General features: G+C 35.8%; 1 protein-coding gene across 1 annotated transcript in view; it reads left to right on the top strand.

Moving 5' to 3' along the window:
* The window catches only part of LOC149770815 (transient receptor potential cation channel subfamily M member-like 2), a gene marked incomplete at its 3' end in the record, with an annotated part of 128969 nt that overhangs the window by 50233 nt on the left and 54225 nt on the right, over nucleotides 1-24511 (top strand). Inside the window, exons 10-14 of the mRNA XM_089949083.1 lie at nucleotides 3115-3159; nucleotides 3575-3607; nucleotides 7933-8068; nucleotides 9737-9849; nucleotides 15441-15541. Coding sequence (XP_089805209.1) covers nucleotides 3115-3159; nucleotides 3575-3607; nucleotides 7933-8068; nucleotides 9737-9849; nucleotides 15441-15541 — 428 coding nt within the window. The remainder of the gene's footprint in view (nucleotides 1-3114; nucleotides 3160-3574; nucleotides 3608-7932; nucleotides 8069-9736; nucleotides 9850-15440; nucleotides 15542-24511) is intronic.

The raw sequence follows: 24511 nt of genomic DNA, 5'->3' as shown, positions 1-24511 counted from the left end.
GGACATACATTCATTCATTTACAGATGGGTAATGGAAATTGTATAAAAACCACAATCAATGGAGTTCTATTCACATATGTCCATTTAATAAAGGCCAATGGGAAGTTGAGACCAATTATAAGCACGATTTGCCTCAATGAATCCGAGGTTCAAGATAGAGACAGCAAAATCACTAATGTCTCCATCCGAAAGGACAAGTATGCCATCATAGTCAATTTAACAGCTGCCTACTTTAAAGTTCGTTTTCACTTGACGTGCAAATGTTTCTTTGGCTTAACACAACAGTGTTTAGCATTTTGAAGTCCTTTCATTTAGTCTAAATATTAACTCCTTGAGTCTTTACTAAATTATGGATTGCTTCATCACCGTGTTCCTGTTGAATTACTCTATGGTAACAGCAATGTATCAGAACCAAAATCATATGGTAAGTTCTGTTCTCTACAAGAGCAGAAGCAGTCTCTCTCATAAATTAGGAAATATCCAACTTTCCCCCATCCCAGTGTTTTTTTCCAATGTCAGTTTTGCACATGTCTCTCATGTCTGCATCATACAGACTCAAATTCTGACAGGACTAGGATTTCAGCAAGAGATTTGATCCCAATGGGCTACCTTTGCATGCAGCCATTACAAATGACTTTGTTGGCTCAATGGTGACCTTTTCCACTTTACTAGATCAAAAGGTTACTATCATGATCGAGGTATGATCATTACTGTGTCCGTGCTGTGGATTCGATGCCAATCATTTGGTAGAGTTATGTGCATTTGCCATACCTCCACAGCTATGGTCACAGTACTAAAAATAATAAAGCAAATAAGGGGTCAAAATTGCACAATAATTATAATGGCCTCTCTCCGATGAGACAAACCCTGGATCCACGATCTACTCAGGCATACCCAGAACTATTACAGCCAAGCTGAAACTGAATCTCTTCAGACAACCACAGTTGCAGGTATTCCACCCATTCATGCTGTGCTCATTTCAGGACAGTCTTGCAAGAGAAAGAATTTAGACCTTTGATTCTAGAGAGTCAGAAATCCAACCACCATGAATGCCTATGAGGGAAAGGAACATGTTTTAAGGGACTAGTGTTGATTCAATAAAGTCATCACTTTGAATGCCTCAGTCCCTAAACTATCCAAGTATTCGCTCCCTGCTTAAGACAGAACAACCTATTAATCAGGCAGTAATAGCAACCTACATTGGATTCACATGGTAAAACTTAATATGTGATACCATTTAAGTGTTCAATCCCATAAAGATATCCTCGCATGTGTATAACTTCGTTCCCCCAATGTGTTAAACAGAAACTAGGAAAACTAAATCCATTAGTACAATAAGTATGCTCCTTCTAGGTACTACTGGTAAAGGTAGGATGCTTGGTACTTCCTCCCCCTCTATGTGTTTCCTTCTAATGTAATGTGATCAGGTAATGTATTTTGCCAGGTAATGTATCTGCCAGAGAAAAGCAATTTTTTTAGTAAATTATGTTTCTCCCATAATGCTTACCCAGTCACATTACAAATAGTCATTATCATCCTTCCCTGCAATGCAAGCATCCTTTAATGTGCCACTCTGGTAAAACATTTATTTAAAACCGACATACTTGCAGCCACCATGCAGTTAGAAAGGGGAATTAACCTGTAACAGTTGATTCCCTTTGACTTTATAATATACAGACAGAAATACAATGTTTTGTCTTTACAGAAGACTTGAATTTGGAGGTAACAAAGAATTTTACAAATGTAATGTGATCAGGAGAAACATAATTTACTCAATTTGCTTTCATCAATACATACTTTCCAGGACTAATTATCTGTTCACTTCCCTTCAGTAACAACATTCATAATTGATGCCAGATATAGATTATATGGCACTGGTGATGAAGCACATGCACAAAAGTACCAATGAGGCTGTTTCAGTGTTTGAAATTACCAGTGATTTATGCATGTCGTCATAAAAATATACATAAAATGTTTTGCCTAGTGGACCTATCATCTGTGCAATATCACTTTTGGAACTTTTACCAGATCAGCACGTCAGCAGCATTAAGTATTGCATCATGATTTTTACTAGCTGTTAAAATTAAAATTAGTTTGAAAAATAGGTAATAAACGTTGTTCCTATCATGCAGCATAATATATGTAGACTGAGAAAATCATATGGTAATTTATTTTCATGGAATTAAACTTGGACCTAGGTGATGGTGACATCAGGTTTACTTCAGAGTAGGTTACTGTTTATATGAATGTCAGTAATACGGATGCAACTACAGTCTGTGGAAGTATTAGGCTGCCATCAACATGACAATATATTTTTATTACACATAAAATCAAGATGATTTATTTGTGTCCGCAAAAGAAGTTACTGACTGCATTTTTCTGACATGATTATTTAGACATGATGTCAAATTGGTGTGTTTGTGTTGTTGTAATGACAGGTCACACTATAGCATCCTGTTTAAATTATTGGCCATGTTTGCATAACATGTCAGCAAATCTCAGTTGGTAACATGCTATGTTAACATCATCTTGATCATATACGCACTAAAATATTGTTGTTTGTTTTTGTCACATCCTAATACTTTCACAGCAGTATTCATACTGTCAAATCAATATATAAACTCCTGTTTGTTCTCATCATATTTGTCCCAGACATGAGTTTCCAATGTATTCACTTTAAAACTCTTCGATACAAGTGCTTCCACATTGCATACAATGACGTAAGTAATTAAATCAAACTGTCAGTTAATGATATCGCTTATCGTGTCACAATATCGCTATAATTAGAACATTGGTATGTTGCATGGTCTTGGCAATTTGGTCTTGCCTGCTGTAAACCACATTTGACATTAATGTATTGGATTTAAGAGAAGCAAAATGTTTTTGATAATTTACAAAAATTGTATCATAAAATACTCCATTATTATAATACATGACTTTGGGTCGATACTGATGTTAATTATAACTTAATTAACATTCTAATAAAATATTCTCTCCAAAAGAATTAATTTTTTCGATCTCTTATATCTTAATATATCTTGCAACACAGATCATATGATTCTTTATTAGAGATCAGTTTACTTCAGTTACATTAATCTATTCCTTTTTTTCTAGGAGCCTTTACAAATTCTCAAGGGATTGTGTTGTAAGAAAAAGAAGGTATGATAATGACAAACAAAATAATATTTTGTAGCAGAAGATTACTCTTTCCCTTGATTAAAAGTTGTGGGGTATTATGGGTCCAAACTTAGCACATGGGTGATCCTTTGCTAAAAAGAAAAAGAACACATATTGATATGACAATTTTTACATTCAATGTCAAGGTAAAATTATTAATGCAGATTAGATTTTGCTGGAAATTTTGAAGTGGTGACTACATTCTCTTAATCAATTTAGAAATACAAATTTAATTACATATATTGCAGTCATACTGCCAAAGAAAGAATCATGTTAATTTAATAGTTGGTGACTTGAAATATAAGGTCACTGTTGCCTTTCATTTCATGACAACAAATTGCCATCTCTTTAAATAATTCCAAGCAGACTTCATAATTATGTTTCCATTTTCCTACAGAAACAGATGGATTGCAGAGCTGGAATCCTAAAGGTCAGTTTTGCTAAAATTTGATTTGGTTCTTGTATCTAATTACTTGAAATGGACTATGAATGTGTTCACCAAACGCTTGCACTGGATTATCAGTTATTTACACTTCACCTTTTGAATATCCAAAGGTAACAATATAGATGGGTTATTTTGGTCATTTTAGTGGCCATATCTTATATGTACAGAATTGCAGTTTCTTTCAGTAGCAATATTGTCAGAGTCTGGCACATCCAATGGATGGGAGTAATCCTTGACAAATAAAGGAAAGTAAATTTTAATGTGACTAGTGAACTGCAATCTAAATTGAATTCTCCTCGGAGTCATATTATTAAGTTTGATTTGCATGGAGATGCCATATCTTTATACAAAATTTTGTTTACTATAGCAGGTATGATTCTTTTTCAGAATAGATATGGGGATGCTTGAATAAGCTTGTCTTGTGTATGCAAATCAGAGAAAATAATGTATCAGCTACTTTCAGTTCATCTGTTAAGGAAGTACATACAATTATGACCCACACTGAGAAAGTGAAAATCAAAGGTAGCATTTCTGATTTGTTTGCAGTGAAGGGAATTATTTTAATTACTATTTGAGGATATGTTTTGGGTCTGGCATTCTGAATCATTCCCATCCTTATTATAGAGAAATAACATTTCATAACATATTGTTGCAAAAATACTATGTATGCTTTATAATGTATGATATGTTCCTGCTAGTTTGGATTAGTGTTTTTGTGGTGGGGTGGTGGAAAGTACTTAGTTGCTTTGATGGGCTGTGATTCTTAATTTGGCTAAAATTATCTGTGTCCCAGTAATATTTCAAGATCATTGTTTAGTATTATATTAGGTGAACAGAAAAAAATGTTAATACACAAAGCAACATATTGATTGATTAAAGATAGATGAATTGAAGATTGTATTGGTGTGAATTTACTGTTTTGAGCTTATAGTTCTAGCATACATTGTAAATATAAAGGTAATCTTTTGTAGAAAGGATAATAGTATCTCTTTTCAAATCAGTACATTTAAAATACCAATTTAAATGTTTAAAATTATACAACTCAATAAAATAAACTAGAATTAACATGACTGATATTTTAGTTATGAATAAATATGTATGAAAAGAGCCTGTATTAAGTTCCTTCTCTGTATTTGCACACTGTAAAATTAGCACTGGCAGATTATCGAACAACATGTAAATCATGTAAATGATGTTCTTAATATTTCAAAGGAAATCACGCTGAAGCATGTGATGCACTTGGTACAAGATTTACTGGGGGACAAATATCTCAAGCATTATGAAGGCAAAAATAATAAGAAAGGTGGTGAGTATATTAGCATATGCATGTTTTGATGCAAACATGTGTCCATACATAACAAGCCGATTGTTTTGCTTGAAAGACACAAGTACAGAAAAGCACTGCTTATCTCGATCATTAAAAGATATTTTGCCCAAACTAAATGGTTGTCCAATTAATGATTATGTAACTATCTGGAAATATTTAACATTTGCTTGGACTCAACTTGACTCTGTAAATAGACATCATTTTCTTCCTCAGTGCCCATTATCAAGATTATGGTGGCAGTATGTTTTAGTTTTGCAGCCTGCTGTGATAGACAAATGGCATTTATTTCTTTGCTGCTCTACATCTGCAGGTCATCAGGTCTATATGACCATGCATCAGTTCATGCAGTCACAACTGATCACATCCCATAGACCGACATCCCAAACTATTAATTTCTGAAGTCATCGATCATTAAAAGAAATTTTGCCCGAACTAAATGGTTGTCCAACTAATGACTTTGTAACTATCTGGAAGTATTTAACATTTGCTTGGACTCAACTTGACTCTGTAAATAGACATTATTTTCTTTCTCAGTGCCCATTATTAAGATTATGGTGGCAATATGTTTTAGTTTTGCTGCCTGCCATGATAGACAAATGGCATTTATTTCTTTGCTGCTGTACATCTGCAGGCAATCAGGTCAATATGTCCATGTATCAGTTCATACAGTCACAACTGATCACATCCCATAGACCGACATCCCAGACTATTAATTTCTGAAGTCATACAAGTAAAATGCACCAACTGATTACTCTGTGACAAGTGTTTTTGTTCCTATTTAAGAAAACGTTAGTGCATAATTTCAAACTTTAATACTTTTGTCAACCTTTGTATGACCATTCATACCCTTCCTGCATACTGAAAGCCTAATTCTACCCCTTTCACTCGTCATTGCTTATTGTCATACATGCATAAATGTATTACCACTTGACTACATATTGGGCTAAGTGGCTAAATTATTGACCAATCAAGCACATAAAACAAAACAAAGCTAACATGAATCATTACCTTTGTTTTAAAGAGTTTTGTTGCTCACTCAAACCTGATCCTCATGTTTCACCCACTGATTTTAAATCCACCTAGTCCAGAGTTAACAGTAAACTTGTTATGGAGTGGGGTTTGATTTACAAATTTATCTTACCCTGTTTGTTTTTGGACACCAGATTAAACATTTAACATGATTTTTGACGATTAAAAAAATAATTACTTTTTGCCAACATACCAAGAATATTTTTGAATTCATCATCTCCTCATACAAAAAAACTTGTGTACAAAATGTTATCCAAAATAGGACTTGGAAATCCGTATTTGTTGTCTTTGAAAATCTGGGAAAAATCTTTGAATTTATTATACAGAATTCTGTATGATCTCTAGCAATTTAACCAAACAGTTTGCTTCCCTAAAGAATTGAATTATTTAATATGCATATTTGTATATTCATTTAAACCTTAAAGATATACACATATCTGCGTGACGCTGTCTTTGTGAAAATTGATTTTTGATGGTAAATAATATATATAATTATTTCATTATTTAATGTAATAGTATATGATTGTGATATGCTTTAAATTGAAGTGCTCATTCAAATGGAATCCATAGAATTGAGTTCAAGATATGTACATATCTTTTATGCATTTTGCAGGTTTTCTTTGCTGAAATATAATGTAAAATATCAAATTTATATGTTTGAACCCTTTCCTGAAATATAATGTTAAGTACCAATTTTGTGATATATATTTGAACTCTCTCAGAGAAAAAAGATTTTGAGGCAAATGCTGTTCCTTCAGAAGATGGGAGTAAGTACAAAAAATTATCATATTCTAGCTCTTTTCTGCCTTTGATTGAACATAGGCTCATTCAAGTGGATATACCCTTTATAAACCTAATGAAACTGAAATTAATACATTTGGAGCTATCATTAATACAGTTTACACCTTAGCCCATAATGAAATACCATATGCTAATATATAAATGGTGTTTGCTCTCTAGAAAAAGAATGGTGCTAATTCAAAAAACAGACTCAGTGCAAGATACCAAGTTCTGTCAATTGATCAAGTCATGTGAGAAGTTAAGGAAAGTCTAAATTCGAGTAAATATCTGTCCATTCTTGCTGATGGACATACTCCATATCAGAACAAGAAACAGCACATATACAATACCTGGACTTTGGAAAATTGGAAAGCTTATTTTGCAGCAACGATGAGTTGAAATTAGCTGTTGCCTAAGAGCTAAATGAAGGCATTGAATTGGGTTTGGAGAAAGTGTCTTATAATGACAGATTAATGTGTGATGCTACAAGCAGGAAACTAACCACTGAATGTGTTGATTTTTATAGTGCCAGTGTGATATGTTGACTAAAGAGTGGATCTATGAAACACTTATCAGACCATTTTCCATAGACATGTCCTATATTGAAGCAATAATGTTCAAACAGGAAGACCATCCTGCTATTCATTGGCAGTATTTAGAGTTCAAAGCAAAATTGAGGGTATATACAAGCTTGCTGGATCCACCTAGTCAAATTCTTGGAGTACTGTTAATGAACACTCCACTTCTTTCAATATGTTATGAAAACTGAGAATAATCATGTTTATTATAAGCCTGACCACTGCAGAGTAATGGTGAGGATGAAGATTCACTATCAAATTCCTTGGTACTAGACAGTTTGCAAATTCTAATGAACAGCACCTCAAATGAACCAGATCTTGAGGACTTTACTCTGCAGACACAGGTACAACTTGTTGGCTTACTACTGTTCCAGGTGACACACAGTTACAGCAACATTTTTGTCAAATCCTGCAGTTTGAAAGTATATACCTAATGTAGCAAAATGTATAATATTAACGAAAGGTTTTGAAAAATGAAATGCATTTAAGAAATAATTATTTTGTATGTTATTTTGTTTGTTCTTTGAATTAAGTGCAGCAACACTTGAAGCAACACTGAAGTCAGTTCTTTGAAAGTAACTTCAGTGTTGCTTCAGGTGAAAAAGATAGGTGGGATGAGTGAAGTTTCTGAAACAACTTGTCCAGGACAAGTGGAGGTTAAATCCTCCTTCAGCCTGGACAATACTGGATTTTGGTACCAACTGAATTATGTACTTCTGATCCAAAGCAAGTGTGAGTGTCTTAAGATAGCTAGTAAGCAATTGATATAGCAATCAGAAGTGTGCTGATCCAAATCATGGTTAGACCAATGGCTGGGTTATGTTGTGGCATGCAAGATACTTTACTCCTATTTCCATGGCACAGTATATATAACGTTCCATTTGTTAATGTCCTGTCAAACATCCATCCACCAACCAACCAACCAAATAAACCAAAGTAAGTTATAATTGTGCAAGCATACATGGATAATACCTTATTAATACACTAATAGAGTCGTGTTCAACATTGATGAAGGGTATTCAGAAATACAAATCATAACAATGTTTAAACACATTACTAAATTTAACGTGAGCCTTTATCAATATTTTCATTAATTAAACAAGATATTATTATTCATTAGGTGTGACAAAATCTCTAGTTAAGTGACTTTGTGACATACCTATCAGTTACTCGTTTATGGCAAAATAACACTGGATGTGGGCAACTTTTAGATTTGATATGCATGTTCGCTTGTGTACACAGATGAACTAGTTATATAGATCTTTTACCATTTAAGATGATGATCTTTGCTCATATCCTTGCCCAGACATAAAAATATAGCATTTTGTGAAAGCAATGGAAGCAGCAATAATTCCATGCAGAATATTTATGGTAAAGGTCAAAGTTTATCAAAGTTGTATTCTCTATTTAGCACATGTGTTCAGTTAAATCAGTATAGACTAGACTGATGTCTTGGGATTGTCTGCCTGTCCACACACCATTCAAATGTGAAAAACAGCATTCTACAGAACACTTGTTTATTAGTTTATAATGTGTTTTGCACTTTTGTCCAGGTATACTAAAATATTTGGCAAGCATTATGTTAAACTATAACATTATACTATACTATACTATGCTATGCTATACTATCTCATACTAACTATACTGTACCATACCATACCATATCATACCATCTTATGTCATTATGTTAATTTTGCAAGTGATATTCCAATGTATGATCCTTAACTGTTAGTCAATTCCTTGAAAAGTTTTCAATGTATAGCCTTAAAGCCCATTTGTTGCAAATGTAATACAAATGTGTATGATGCATTATGAATGTAATAATTTAAAGTTTAAAACACACAGGGTATTTTTAACTCGATTTGCAACGTTAAATCATAAGTGACATAACTGTAAGGAACTGATTTAGTTTTCAGTGTTTTCCCTTGAAGCTATACTTGGTCATTTGTTAAAGCTATAATGGATATATACATTTAAAGTTGTAATTTATTTGGCAAAACATACCATAATTTGAAGTTTTAAATTTTTTAAAACTAAAAGTTCCCTCATAGCATTTAACCTTTGTTATGTGCATATACCAACATCAGGTATAAAATTAAGCCTTGAAATAACAAAACTCATGAACCTTAGTTCCATCTTAAGATTTTGTTATAAATAAAAAATAATTTTACTTTTGATAGTTTGTTCCTGATTAACTGATAGTGGAAACACCATTTCAGATTTACTTTTATGATCTCTAGGCCAGGAGATGATAAGATATATATCAAATGTAACTTTGCTTCTCTTTGTTTAACAGTAGAATATTTGTTGAATCCTGTGACTGTCAATCTAACGAGTTTTAATCATTTTATTTAAATTCAAACCTGTTTATGAAAGTGAACATGATGTTTTCTCTCAAAGGTGACAAGCCAAAGGAGGAATCTGATCTTAAGAATATCGCTCTGGATTTTTTCCTTTGGTCAGTTCTAAACAGCAAACAAGATGTGGCAAAACTGTTCTGGAAGCATGTAAAGGTAATTTTATGTCATAGACTGTTTATTCATGGACATCTGTATGCATCATGAAGATGTTGTTGCCCCTGTGCATCAGTCTGTGAGTACATGTTTCTGTCCCTGACAAGGTTTCATATCACTTCTTCTCACTCAAAACTTGGATGTTATAAGTAAACATTGTAGCTAGATATGTGTTAAGTGCATAATAGGGGTTTACTATTGTCTCTTTAGCATTTTGGGCAGATATACAGTTTGCCAAAGATTGAGTGCAGTGTATTTGGAATTTCAGACATACATTTTCCTTTCACACCAGTTGACAGATCATATTGAAACTTTGTTGGCTATCAAGTTTGGCATGTTGGTCACTTCAAATGAAGCACTGATAATTAAGCATAGTTTCAACATTAGTTATCTTTGACCCTATAATAGCTGATAAAGTTAAAGTTGATGACAAGTTTTATGGGTCATAATGGAGGCTTCGTGTTAAAATTACAGTAGTCCCCCTCTTATAAGGCACCCCTATTGCAGCAGGAAAGTGGCCTTATAATGAGAGTGGCCTTTCTAGAGGGGGATGACAATGTAACTATTAAATACATATGAAGAAAGTCACAAGTACATTTAATTCTAAAACATTTTGTATTTACATTAAAAAATCACATGCATTTGTTGTGAAGCAAACTGTTTCATCATTTTCAAAAGAATGTTATGAATTATCATTGATATAGTTTTAAAACTGTCTTTATAATTATGTTACAGGTCAAATCATCTGTCACTTTGTTGGTAACAGTCTAAAAAACAAACCAGTCTCGTCACAATTAAAAATATCCTTGCTGTCTCATATCCCCTGTATATATCGTTTAGCCTTTTTTCCAATCTTCGACAATTACATTATTAACATGAGCTGATTCTCCACTAAGGACAGAACACATAATATTGTGTCGCACTTTAAATCTGTGCAACCATCTGTTACTTGCGCTAAAGTCTTCATATCCCAATTCAACTGACAAAATTGCATTTTCTTGTCATTTTTATCAGGATACAAACTTCTCCTTGCTCAAACAATCTGCCTTTCTCTATCCATTTCGCCTTCCCACTTCTGCAGAATTGTTTCTCTCTTTCACGATATTGTTTATATGTGTCTTTCCGACATTAGTTTTCTGCTAGGATCCTTGACCCCACACACCTACCTCTCAGTCAGTTTAATTACTTTCACTTTCTCTTAAAAATTAAATCAATATTTTCCTCGATGACATGTTGATCTTTCTGCAATAAATTATTCATATTGCTAACTACAATACTGATCAAACAATTTTTTTATGCATCTGAACAAATTGACGTGTGTTTTTAAAGGAAGTGATCTTGTGACGTGATTCATTAGTCGCATTCTGGTACCCTACTGTTTTATACATTTCTTTACAGAAAGTGAGAGAAGCCAAAACGGCTTCGATATGTACCATTAAAATCACGCATATTTGACCTCTCGGCTATTAGGATTTGAAATTTTGACAATTATTGTCAGTAGTAATAGCCATGAATTATCAAAGTGACCAAGCTCAACATCCTCCAAAGGGAAGCCATAAAGGCTATCAAACCATTTTCCTGCTGACTTGGGTACATCAATGCTACCACTTCTCATCTGTTACTACTGTTAAATAATTGTAATTTTAACAATTATCAGAGTAACTAACCTGGACATCTTATGATAACACAGCAGTAAGGCTAATTGGATTACATGTACTTGCCCTTTTGTATGGATTAAAACTTTAGTCTTTCTTGGCTCTATGGAATAAATGTGGCTTCTCTTGAGGCGTAAATGATATAGTATTAACCTTAGTGGTACATGTACTTTAGTCAATACTTATTTGAGTAACGAAAACCTAACATCGGGAAATATAACTCAGATTACTTAACACACGTTATGAATAAAATACTGGTTCTGGATACATATTAAAATAAAATGTGGCCGCTTGATAGGGGTAAATTTTATATTATTGGACTAATATGCTGGCCACTGGTCACGATAGCCGGGTGGCCTTTCGTGAGGGGTACTTTTGAACACAAACTCATCAGTGCCAACGGATTCTGGCCATAAGGAGCAGGTGGCCGCTGGTCAGTGGGGCCGTTCAAGAGGGGGACTACTGTACCCGTTGACTCAATGGTTAGAATAAGAATAAACTTATAGACTTTATAACTTTAAATTCCCCTAGACCCATAATGGCATACCTTGTCTAATGTTAAATTCTCAATGACACTAAAATGGCACGTAATGTTAAACCTCTGTTTAACATTACACATTACATTTCCATTGACTCCATAAGGGCCAAACTGGCTTACTGTTAAATTCCCATTGATTCAGTAATGGCTCATTGCTACTGTTTCTTATAAATTCCATATCATCCCACTATACTGCTCAGATGTTTTGTTGCTGAATCACAATGTTTCATGATTGATAATGAGTAAAATAATCTAATAGTGGGCTTATATGTCATACATGTATTAAATAATTACAATAGTTAAAATTCCAGACTTATTTATAGTATGCTCATAATTGATGGACTTATTTTTTTGTATAGTTTATAATAATAATAATAATAATAATAATAATAATAATAATAATAATACTAATAAAATAACAATGCTTTATTTATAGAGGGTGACTCATTAGTCCATGGCTATTCTCCATTGAGGCCCTCTTACGGAGAGTATAACAATGCACATTATATCAAGATAGCAAAAATTACTGTTTATTTTAACATGTTTAGTATTAAAATACTAAATTCCATTATCTATTAGAAGTACATACATACTCATGATATCTCTTCTTAAATGTTCTTATATTTTCAGTAGATTGTACATGTAGTGGAAACTTGTTCTACAGAACTGTACCAGAGTATTGGAAGCTCTTTTTAAATTGCGTGTTTTTTTGGTTTTGTTTGCTAGAATGTTTCCATGTCATATTGACCGCAACTGGTATTGTGTTGAAAAAGGTCTGAATAAGTCCTGAAGATACTCTGGTACCGTTCCATGCTGACATTTATATAAAAGAACTGTCTTGTGAAAACACTGGACAACAAATTTTTACAAAAGTCATGTTACTGAAATAAAATTAGTCAATTCTTATCAATTTTTATGTGCTGAACACGAATATGACAGTCAAATTGCAAAATTGGCTCTAGTTTTTTTTGTAATCTGCAAGAAATTAATGTTTACATAACGAAATGCATTCCAATAGTAAAAGGTCAACTGTAATAGCCTACCTATAAAAAATCAAGTCATTGACTACATCTTAGATTTCTTCGCCTGTCTCTTGTACAGCTGTTCGGGAGCATCTCTGAGGAGTGTCCAGCAGTAGTCAGCCAGCATTGTAGTGGACCATTTTCCCTGGTATCTTTGTTCCATTGTTGCGATATCTTGATGAAAACGTTCGCCGTGTTCATCACTAACAATACCACAGTTGCTAGGAAAGAAATCCAAATGGGAATGAAGGAAGTGAATCTTTAGAGACATATTGCAGCCAAGTTTCTTATACTTCATCAACATGTCTTCTACTAGTTCCTTATAGTTTTCTGCCCTAACATTTCCGAGGAAGTTTGTAGAAACTAGGCGAAAAGCATTCCATGCTTGTTTCGCGTCACCTTCCAGCAAGTTGTTGAACCGGTCATCTTTGAAAAGCTCTCGAATCTGAGGACCCACAAAAACTCCCTCTTTAATCTTTGCTTCGCTGAGTCGAGAGAATTTTTCATGCAGGTATCGGAATGCTGGCAAAGTCCGGTCAATGGCTTTCACGAAGTTCTTCATCAAACCTAGTTTGATGTGAAGGGGTGGTAGCAAGATTTTCTGAGCCTCAACCAGAGCTGGGTGTTGGATATTCTTCTCTCCAATGGCTACATTCTGCCTGTGAGTCCATTCCTTCCTCATGTAGTGCATTTCCCTTGCTCGGCTATCCCACTCGCATAAGAAACACATGTATTTTGTATATCCTTGCTGCAGTCCCATTAAAAGGGCAACTACCTTCAAATCACCACAGAGGTGCCAGCTGTACTTGTTATACTCAATGGAATTCAGTAGCTGCCTTAAGTTATCGTATGTCTCTTTCATGTGGACAGCATACGCTACTGGAATAGATGGAAGAATGTTTCCATTGTGCAAAAGCACAGCCTTGAGACTCAGTTTCGAAGAGTCCACAAATAGTCTCCATTCTTGTGGGTCATGAGTGATTTTTAAAGCATTCATGAGGCCCTCAATATCGGAACAGAATATCAGATTACTTTCCTTTCTGAAGAAAGGCTCCAATTGCTGGTGGCGCTTTCGATATGCAGTAATTGTGACATCTTCTTCTAGAAGATTCCATTGTTGGAGTCTTGATCCTAGCAATTCTGCCTTGTTCTTTGATAAGTCCAAATCACGAATCAGGTCATTTAGTTCTTCCTGTGTTATTCTGTGTGGGGTTGATGATGCACCACAGTGAAAATCTGGATCACTGCATGCTGATGGACCAGGAGAAGAACAGGTCGACTCACCTTTGTCTTCGTCAGATGAATCAAGAGAATATTCTGCTGGAGGTTCTGGAATAGGAAGTCCCTCACCATGTGGAACTGGTCTCAATGCAGACGGAATGTTTGGGTAGACTATTCTCGACTTCTTTCGCTTCGTTATTCCGCCGGAAAGAGGAGGAACCAAGCAGAAGTAACAGTCATTTAGGTGGTTGCTTGGCTCTCTCCACACCATTGGGACTGCAAACGGCATTGATGACCTTTTGCAATTCAACCACTGTGAAAGCTGTGTTGTACATGTAGCACAGCATATATGCGGAGCCCAAGGCTTGTCTTGGTCACCAACCTTGCATCCGAAGTAAAGATGATATGCCTTCTTCACTTGAGAATTGATACTTTTCTTCTGGTTGGCAAATGTCACTTCCCCACAAATATAGCAAAAATTGTCCGCGGTATTAACACACTTTCGAGGCATTACTGTTCTTTATTGTACGTAAATGGATAAAATAATAAGTTTTATGTAACAGTAGCTTGAACTGTCTCGCACAACGTCTAAAATATTTTAAATGCTGAACCTATCTGATTGGGCTTTATATAGTACACTGCTTACGTCAGCTTCAGCAGCCGCCTGGCATTAGTATAATAGGCCTACACATGTATAGTACACTGCTGACGTCAACTTACTTCAGCAGCCGCATGGCATTAGTATTGCATTGCATCAGAAAATGATGCAATCAACTGTGGATGATGTGAGCATGATGGTATTATGCAATGTTACATCATTATTCCGGATGTTGCTGCAGTCCTACTGGAGAAATTTACACAGTGAAACATAGAAAATGAGGTATATGAATATCTTCAAAACGAGAGCCAATACAAATTTTTCACGGTTATATTCGTGTTCGGCACACCAAAATACTACAGATTAGGGCCTTTTCAAGTCAGTAATGATTTCACTGTTGACCAGTGAAATCTATCCTGTCATTTTTTGTATATAATATAGCTCTCCTGGCAGTAAGGCTAAATGAGTTAAGTTAGAGCCCACTATCTTTCATGCGCCATCTGAAAAAATTGCAGTTTTAAAAAAAACATCGGATTTATAACTTCATATATTTTCAGGATAAAATAGCTGCTGCCCTAGTTGCACATGCTTTGTACTCTGCCATGTCACGCAAAATTGAAAAGCAAAAGATACGTGCAGAAATTGAAAAAAATGGCAGGTAAGGTTCGTTATAACATTTACATTAGAAGATTACAAATTGTCCCAGAAACATATATTTTCAGATATATAACATTAAACTTATACATTTCATTCAATTGATTACTTTTGGTGGCAGATGGGCTTATCAGATAACTCAGCAAACTATTGTGCATTGCGAAAACTGTTAATAAATGTCTTGTATTTGGTTTCTCAATCAACCTTCTTGAGAAAAGGATTACTAATCCGAAGGCCTTATGAAGTGTGACTAATTCATGGAATAATGGTGTTATCACAGATATTGTAAATTCATCTACACATCATACCATGATACCAGAATCCTTGTGTTTGGCTCACACATTTGTAAGCTAGGACAGAAAATGGCTCTCAACATCATACCATCTTTTGGTTAAGTTAACTTGAATTATGCAGTAAGCCACACTAGAGCCAGATTGACCAAACCTGGCAGGTTGCAAGACATGAAGAAAGATATTTACTATACAGGTCCAGCTCTCATATCACTTGTAATTATCACTATACTAACTGAGCAATTAATCTAATATTAAAGTCTAAATGGAACATAATGTGTGTTTTCATTTAGATTATTCTCTATTATGCACAGTGACAAAGTTATCTGAAGGGTCACTTGTGCTAACAATTCTCTCTCTCTATAAATAAAATGATTTTCTTCATTGTTTTATCAAAGGTAGTGTCTAAATTAAGTATCGATATTTTTAATGCATCTGAATCCATGTGTAAAGTAATGAAGTGAAGGAAATATATAAAGAACTTAATTAGAGCAAAGATATGTAAAGCATTCAAGATTTTCCCATTGCACCGGTTGAGCTAAAAAGAGCTAAAAGTTATCAGCCCACCTAGGTGACAGTTGGCACAGTGATCTCCCTTTGATACAGGGATTGGCACCAAACCCATGAGTATCTCAGTTACTACGTCCACTTGTGATGAGAAGCACTCTCAGCATGATAGGCCTCACTAACTCCAGGACCTACACATCAACACATATACAAGTTGGAGGTGTTTTCACTTCACAAAGAAAGTATACGCCATGTATAATTCCAACTTGTCTCTCTACCTCAACAAAGTTCTACCTTTATAATTTTAGCCACACTTTTGTCATCTTTACGCATTTAATTATACTTGGGTACTTGCAAGGGTAGCATATACAACTTCGTATATAAATTCAGGCTGTACAATTATTATGTTATTGTGCAAGCCACTGAGATCTATAGAAAACTCATAATATATAAATAACTCCAGGAGTGGCTACATCCGGGTGAGTTTTCTTTGCTAATACATTTTCTGTACGAATGCCACAGTTCATTCCATATACCTTTACAAATCATCGTTGAACCTCTCACTGGTAGTTCATGATTAAATTTGGTACGCCTTTTTGCTAATGTCCAGTTTACACTATAAGGCATAGTACTGCACTGACGTTCTGTTCAGTAATAAGAGACAGATGCAGAGCTAAAACAGGTTTATAGTAGCTTAGTACCTTGACCTCCAACAGATGTTACTTCTCATTTCTCTCAACCCTTGGTCAAAAAAGGGACTAATTAATCTGTGACCAATTGGAAATCAACATTTCTACCTCAGCACACTCCATGAGTTTTGATAACGGCAGACCTCAACATTCTTCACCAGCTCCATCCCAGGTAATGAAAAAGACAGCAGCCTCATTTCATGCAAGTAGAGATGATAATGCTAGCTCTCAGGCTCTTTCTTCACTTCCTGATCTCACTATATTATGTGAAGACAAGCCTTCAGAGCTGCCGTTGATGAATTTGTCTGCCTTTTACCTCTGGATTTCTGCCCTTTTCTTTATATTTTATCAAATAGGATGAGAGCTCCAGCATCTGTTGATCTTATCACCTCAAAAAAAGGATCCAACTTCAATAATTCTGCAGTCTGAAATAATCACAAATATTTTGAACAGCTTACATCAGTTTCCACCATTTCTTTTTCTCACAAATTGTTTTCCATCAACTTTTTGTCAGTGTTTCCACTATTGCCATACACCAGCCTTCAAAAACCCCAACAGTTTACAGGGACATCACAGGTTTGGGGATGACTAAACCATACTCTATTTGTATATATCGAACATCTTTTAGTGACACTCATCCATTGGTTGCCAATATGGTAGCCATGGGCTCTATGTTGGACTTGGTATTGATGAATATCTTTCAGCAGGTGGAACAGAGCTCAGCTAGACTCCACAATACATGTAAATACATGGGCATCAGTCTTCAGAAATTCTGGGTCTTTAACCGAGCTGCTCAACACATATTAGTCAGTGCCATCACAACATCTGCGAATTATCAGTTGGTGGAACGAGATGCACAGTGAGTTATAGATTAGAACAATATATGATATCCCTTGTCAACTGCTTACAACTTGGGTTTCCTCGTCAACAAGGGCAAATACAACCTAGCTCCATCTTTACAATTTGTTCACTTAGGTATGGAACTCATCACACAGGTAAAGAGAGTACGTCTTCCTCAGGAACGACATTGTAATCAGGACCATGGTGACATGGTTGCATTTGAGGGCATATCTGTCCACATGGAAATTCATTATTTTAGGTTTTCTCAATGCAAAAGCAGACTTCATCATCCTAGGGTGCCATCTGCAGACTGCACACGTACTACTGCTTTTTGGGGAAGCTAGTGTAGTGTGGTCTCCCTGGACTGTTATCTGCAAATCAATATCCATGATATGAAGGATAATTTGAAAGTCTCTCACTGATGCAGGAACTTGAAACTAGAAAGGGAGCCCTCATTATATTCATCAGCTCTAGGATGATGACTTGTCTCAACCAGCAAGAACAAACCATGTCCCCAGATCTTTGTATACTGGTGTGGGACTTTCTAAAGTGGTGTTGTCAGCAAGAAATCCACATCCAAGTCTATCATATTCCTTAGGGTCTACACGCTATAGCAAATTCTTTGTCTTATAAACAAGCCAGCTGATACAGACAGAATGGTTTCTTCATCTCTTGTTTACATTCAGATATGCAATTGATGGGACCGTCCATTGGTGGACCTTTTATGCCACAAGGTGGAATACAAAGCTTCCAATCTTTGTCTCACCAGTTCTAAATCCAAGTGCCTGGGCAGTCGATGCACTATACATAGATTAGACTAGATTTGTATGCCTATCCTCCCAAAGCAAGATAATTGAAGTGTCTACTCAACCTTATTGTGCCACTCAGATGGGATAAATCAGGGATCAATGATCTCAATATTACACCAGAAAATACATGGAAATATAGAAATGACCACATCAAACAACCACAATGACATTTGTTTCACACGAAACCCAGAGCTACTGGACTGACACATCTGGGTTACATTAAACTGACCCTGAGAAATAAATAGTTCCCTTAACCACTTATGGAGAGAACCGCAAGCAGACTCTCCACTCTGTAAGCACTCGATGGCAAATGGAAAAAGTTTGCACAGTGATGTACACATGAATACATCCTGTTACTTCTGGCATCTATACCTGAAATAACTAACTTCATTTTCTGGCTCTTTGACAAGAAAAAGTTAGCATCAGACATAATCAAAGGTTACCTCTCCGCAATCACTGCAACCTTTCATCATCTCGAAAAATAATATGTCGGACAAACCAAACACTTACCCTAACTCTACTCCAACTCTGATTATACACGGCTAAAAAGAAACGTTGCCTCTGTGCCCAAAGTGGAACATATCATGCATACTAAATGGGTTGAACAAAACACCTTTCAATCCTCTTTTAAGGGCACCTTTGGCTCACCATTCATACAAGGCCTGCTTCTTTATCACATTAGCAGTGACAGGCAGAAATTGCAAAGTGCATGTCCTATGAGTGGACCCGAATTACATGCAGTCCCGACAAGATGGATTATTTTCACTTATGACAAGAACAGGCTTCCATCCATGGGTAACCTGACCTTTGTACTGAAATCATGGTCTACGCTTGATACTTCCACTCAGGGTCACGGATGCGGGAGGTCGTGGGTTCGATCCCCGGCCGAGTCATACCAGAGACTTAAAAAATGGTACTAACAGCTGCCTCGCTTGGCGTTCAGCATTAAGAGGTTAGTGTTAGGACTGGTCGGCCTGGTGTCAGGATAATGTGACTGGGTGGGACATAATGCTACATGTCTGCGGTATGATGCCCCAGTGCTAGACATCACTATAAACTGCCACATTGCAGACATCGTAGTGATATGACTGAAAAATTGTTAAAGCTACGTTAAAAGTAAAAATCACATCACACATCACATCACTCAGGGTCACGTACAGGATCCAGTACGAGCCTTGAAGTGGTATCTTCAAATTTTTCAGCGATTGCATCAGGATCGATTGTGCCTGTTTTTACCTCTCAAACAGGGTCAGGACTGCAAAGACCTGTTTGTCATGGATTAAGTGGGTTATTTGCTCTAACTCCAACCCAGACGAATTGTTATGCAATTCAGCTCACAAGGTAAGAGAAGTTGCCAGGAGTATTGCCTTTGACTAGAACTGTTCTCTACCTAATATTATCTATGCCGTTGGATGGTGATCTGAGTCCACTTCCCCAATTTTTAACTTGATTCTAAAAGTTAGAGTGTTTGCCAGAAGAATTGCTTTTGACTGGAACTATTCTCTAACATTATCCACACAGTGGAATGGAGATCTGAGTCCACATTGTTTTACCTCACAGATCTCAAAGGGCTTAACTCGATCTGTTTGGGATCTTTAGCCATATCGCAACAGGCTGCCTTTCCAGGTCCTTCGACAGCTTCATAAGATGTGGCTTCATGATTTCATTGGATTTGTAGGAGGGAAAATATTTCATTTTTGAAGCCACTTTTTAACAAATGTGGTCTTTATCAGTCGGGCTACCCAGAATCTGTTTCACATACCTTTGCAGACTGGAGATGGCATCACCAGAATACGGGGATGTACCTCCCTTTACCCTCTACCTATTCTCCTAAGGTATTATGATTGGGTAACAAATTTAAAGAAGAAACTGATTTTTTTAGTAACATGTTTCTTCAAAAATACGTACCAAATCATAATACACATACACCCTTTAAGCCTCCGAGCATTTGTATCCATATAGAGAGCGTGCCTTGGCTGCAGTGGTTTTGCCGACAATCCAATATCAATATGAGATCACTCTGCCCACCCACCACCTAGGTAGGCAGATTACTTTCAGCCCTTTTTAGCTAAAAGTTTTATCTGGGAGGGTTGGATTTGGAAGGTAGTAGTTGTTCTCATAAGGGATTATGATTACGAAAGTATTGGCAGAGAAACATATTTTACTAGAAAAAGTTAGTTTCTCGGAGGTTTCCTAATTCTGACCCTGTCCAACTCTTGGGTACCCATTTATAGTATGGAAAATGAAATCACAAAATCTCTTTTGGTGCACATCCATTATTAAAGTACATGTAAATTAATAAATGTATACTTTACATACCGAATTCCATATCCTACATCAAATATCAGTGGTCACATCAGCATGAATGAATATGAATTGTTATAGAACTGGCCTATAAATGATATTATCCATTTTAGAAATTATTTTAATCAGCTGATGCAAGCGTAGTTTCCCTATATAAATATTGTTTTGAGGGGATATCATAGTTGATAAAAATCTGGTACCATAACATTTTTTGGAGAATCAAATTTATCAGCATAGCTGCAGAAACAAATAGCCAGATTATCTCTAAATACTAACTTAGAGGGATGTGTGCAATTCATGAATAATTCAAGTTACTTTGAGCACTTGCTCAGACTTCTTATGCAGTAATGTAAACATCGCCTGAACAATGTGGTGGGGTAGATGACTATAATACTGGTGATGAAACCACCTAAACACTCAAGGCCCTCTCACTGCTTTAATACAAGTGAATCAAGGGAAAATGTTATATGTGAGGAATCATTAATCATACATTACATTCTGGTTAGAGGAGCTACTCCTGAATCTGGGGTAATCAAAGCCCTGTTAATACCAGAGAAAAATGGAAATAAAATTTATTTGGCTTAAAACAAACAAGCCAGGTAACATAATAGATAAAGTTTGTATAGATTCAGTTTGAAAATTTTAAATCCTTGTGTGCGTCAGCATGGATGCAGTTACATGAGATGATCTTGGTCTAAGCTACCATCAGTCAAGTACAAGACATACTGTACATGAAGTAATATTGAACCAATATATGGGGAATATTTATATCACGACATATAAATAACTACTAGATTATGTCAGAAAACTCAGTTTGACACTGCAAGTAAAGTAATTTGCTACAGTGCTTGAGGAAAGCAGTGAAATGAGATTTCATACAGAGTCCCTCTCCCTCTCATCAGCAGAGGAAGCATTATCAAAGACATTTCACTTGTTTCAAAGGATAATTTATGGTCACATGGCAATGATAAATAATTCACATGATTCATAATCACTATGGTAATGTAAATATCAGTCAGTGATTGGCACTTCAGAAAGTACAGTTACCCAATCCCATGAAGAATGCTTGCAGACAATCATGCTTCAAAAGAACAAAATCTGCTAAAGTTTGCAGCTTGTTTTTGTCTTTCCTCTCCAAACAGTTATGGGTACATGTGAATATGGATCTAGTACACAAAATGGCACAATACAGCGAAACACAATAGATTATCAGTAGTTTGATGCGTTTTTGATGTCTAAATTGTTATAGAGTTTAGGTTGATGACTTACTTGCTCTAAGGCTGTGGAGAGTAGAGAAAGGCAGAAACCTAAACTTAAGTAAAGATCTGCATGCTTCAAAAATACAAGTGCACTCAGCTTCTTGTTACAAAAATACAGGTTTCTCACAATATTTTTCTTTGTCCCTTTGAAATCATGTGTCCCCTTAGTTGTGCATGAGGGAGACGCATTGTCAACAGAATGCCAGGTGCAAAACGTGTGAAGTCTTAGGGCAAACGTTTTGTCTCATCACAGCTGAGCAAAGGCAAAATGTTTACTATCCCAGATAAGTACATTATTATAAGAGATGTTCCTAATCCTTTAATTTCTGGTGTATTCAAAATTAGTGTCATGAGGGAAGAAAATCCTGACAATCATTGTTATGGACCTTTAAGGTGAAATGTTGTTAAATTTTCTGTTAACAATGAAATTGGCACTGACATTGATGTTTATCATCTGTACTGGCAACAGATTCAAGTTTGGATGCAATAAAACTACCCAAAATGAGATTATTACCTTATAGATGTTGGTTTTTAAGGTAAATAACAGGGATTATTGATCATTTGCAGTTGGCATTGCCATAGCATGTTTTACCTAAAACATACACACATGACTCGAGGAATTACTGAATGAGCTTCTTTATGTATGCATGGTATTATTGGAACAGCAACCTCAAAGGGAGATGTGACTGATGATATTCTCTCAGACATGTCAAGCAGAGAGATTAAATCAAAGATGGCAGAATTATGTTGCTCCCTAGTGCGATCCTTATTTGCTACCCAGGCCACTACATGACACAGGTCAATACTGTTATTGCACTGAATACGGTAAAAAGTGTTCTTTATATTACATGCACTTAACAGCTGCGTTGGACAAGACAGTTTCATGCATATATTGACAAGATTGATTTCATCGGATATATATTGTCAAAAGAAGTATATAAAAAAACACTTTGAGAAGTGAAATACATATACGTACTATTTTTCAACCATGATATGCCCCGCCCCCATGTTCATGACAATACACACTCTTTAGTGTGGTATTTTGTCCAACATGGTTATGTCCTGCTTTCACCATTATTTCTTCAGTATGCCTTCCACAGTCTTCAAAAATATTCCATTGGCTTGTTTTTGTCATCCCAGGGGAATAAATTATTTTCACTATATGGTTTCTGATTTCCAGAACATATCTGGCATACATCTTGTTGTCAAGTTAGACTGTCAGCTGTGAACTAAAATCAGTTTCCTTACATCATCTACAAAATCAGTCATTGTTCATTTCAGCATCACTGACAAAGAGTGTCTTGTGCAGATAATGACTTTTCAGGGCTATTGGCATAATACGGCAGGGGAAAACTGATACACCAAGTCATTTTCTGCCTAACCTTAATCATCACCTATGGGAGGCATAAGGCCCATAGATAATCATAATAAAATATTTTGAAGAATTGGAATTAGTAACATTTGATTCCCTCTTGAAAACTGAAAAACCCAATGAAGCTTCACTTATAACAGGTATTAACAGGGAATTTATATTCGCCATACAGCTACTATGGACCATTGAATATGCTCATATTCAGTGAGTTACTTCGGGGTTTTACGTGTAAACCTTCCTAACAAACACTTTATAAAGGGTTCACATAATCCTTAGTTTTATTAAATAAGGACAAAATGTAAACAGTTCTTCTGTACCATATATATGTAACCCGAAAAGGACATCAGACTTTTATCTAAACTCTAGAAATCTTATAAAAGGTTTGAAACCTATTTTTTCGCTACATACATTTGCACAGTCCTAAGAAAAGTGACCTTCAAGAATAGGGCAATGATCAACGTTTGTAAGGTCAGAGAACAAGTGATGATTGTTGTGGTCATTTTGTCCTAAACTGTCATGAGAATTTATTTTAAAGAATATATAATACATACACCATATATTATCTTAGATTGTAGGGAGAATATGTGGGATTGCGATAAGTTTTTTCCAATTAATATGTTCATCCTATTGTTTTCATTAGAGTAGGGGGAGATGCTTTGATCATATTTTCCCTCAACTGACTTCCAAACATGTGCACCAGTTGCAATAAACTGTATCAATTCCTCCTGAAATGGGGCCCGGAGTACCCGAGTGGTCTTAAATGCTCTTGGTTACGGATCACTGCCATCTCACCTCTGCCTGCGTGGGTTCGAGTCTCAGATTCTGCCAATGTGGGTATGTGAGAAAGCTTGCTATTAGCTTCTCGTGCGTCGGTGGTTCTTTCAGGGGTTTTCTCAGGTTCTTC

Source organism: Sinohyriopsis cumingii, unplaced genomic scaffold (assembly GCF_028554795.1).
Source record: "Sinohyriopsis cumingii isolate HCF-2022 unplaced genomic scaffold, ASM2855479v2 utg002282l, whole genome shotgun sequence".
Lineage (NCBI taxonomy): Eukaryota > Metazoa > Mollusca > Bivalvia > Unionida > Unionidae > Sinohyriopsis > Sinohyriopsis cumingii.
Note: the sequence above shows the minus strand (reverse complement) of the source record. Positions and strands in the feature narration are given on the sequence as shown.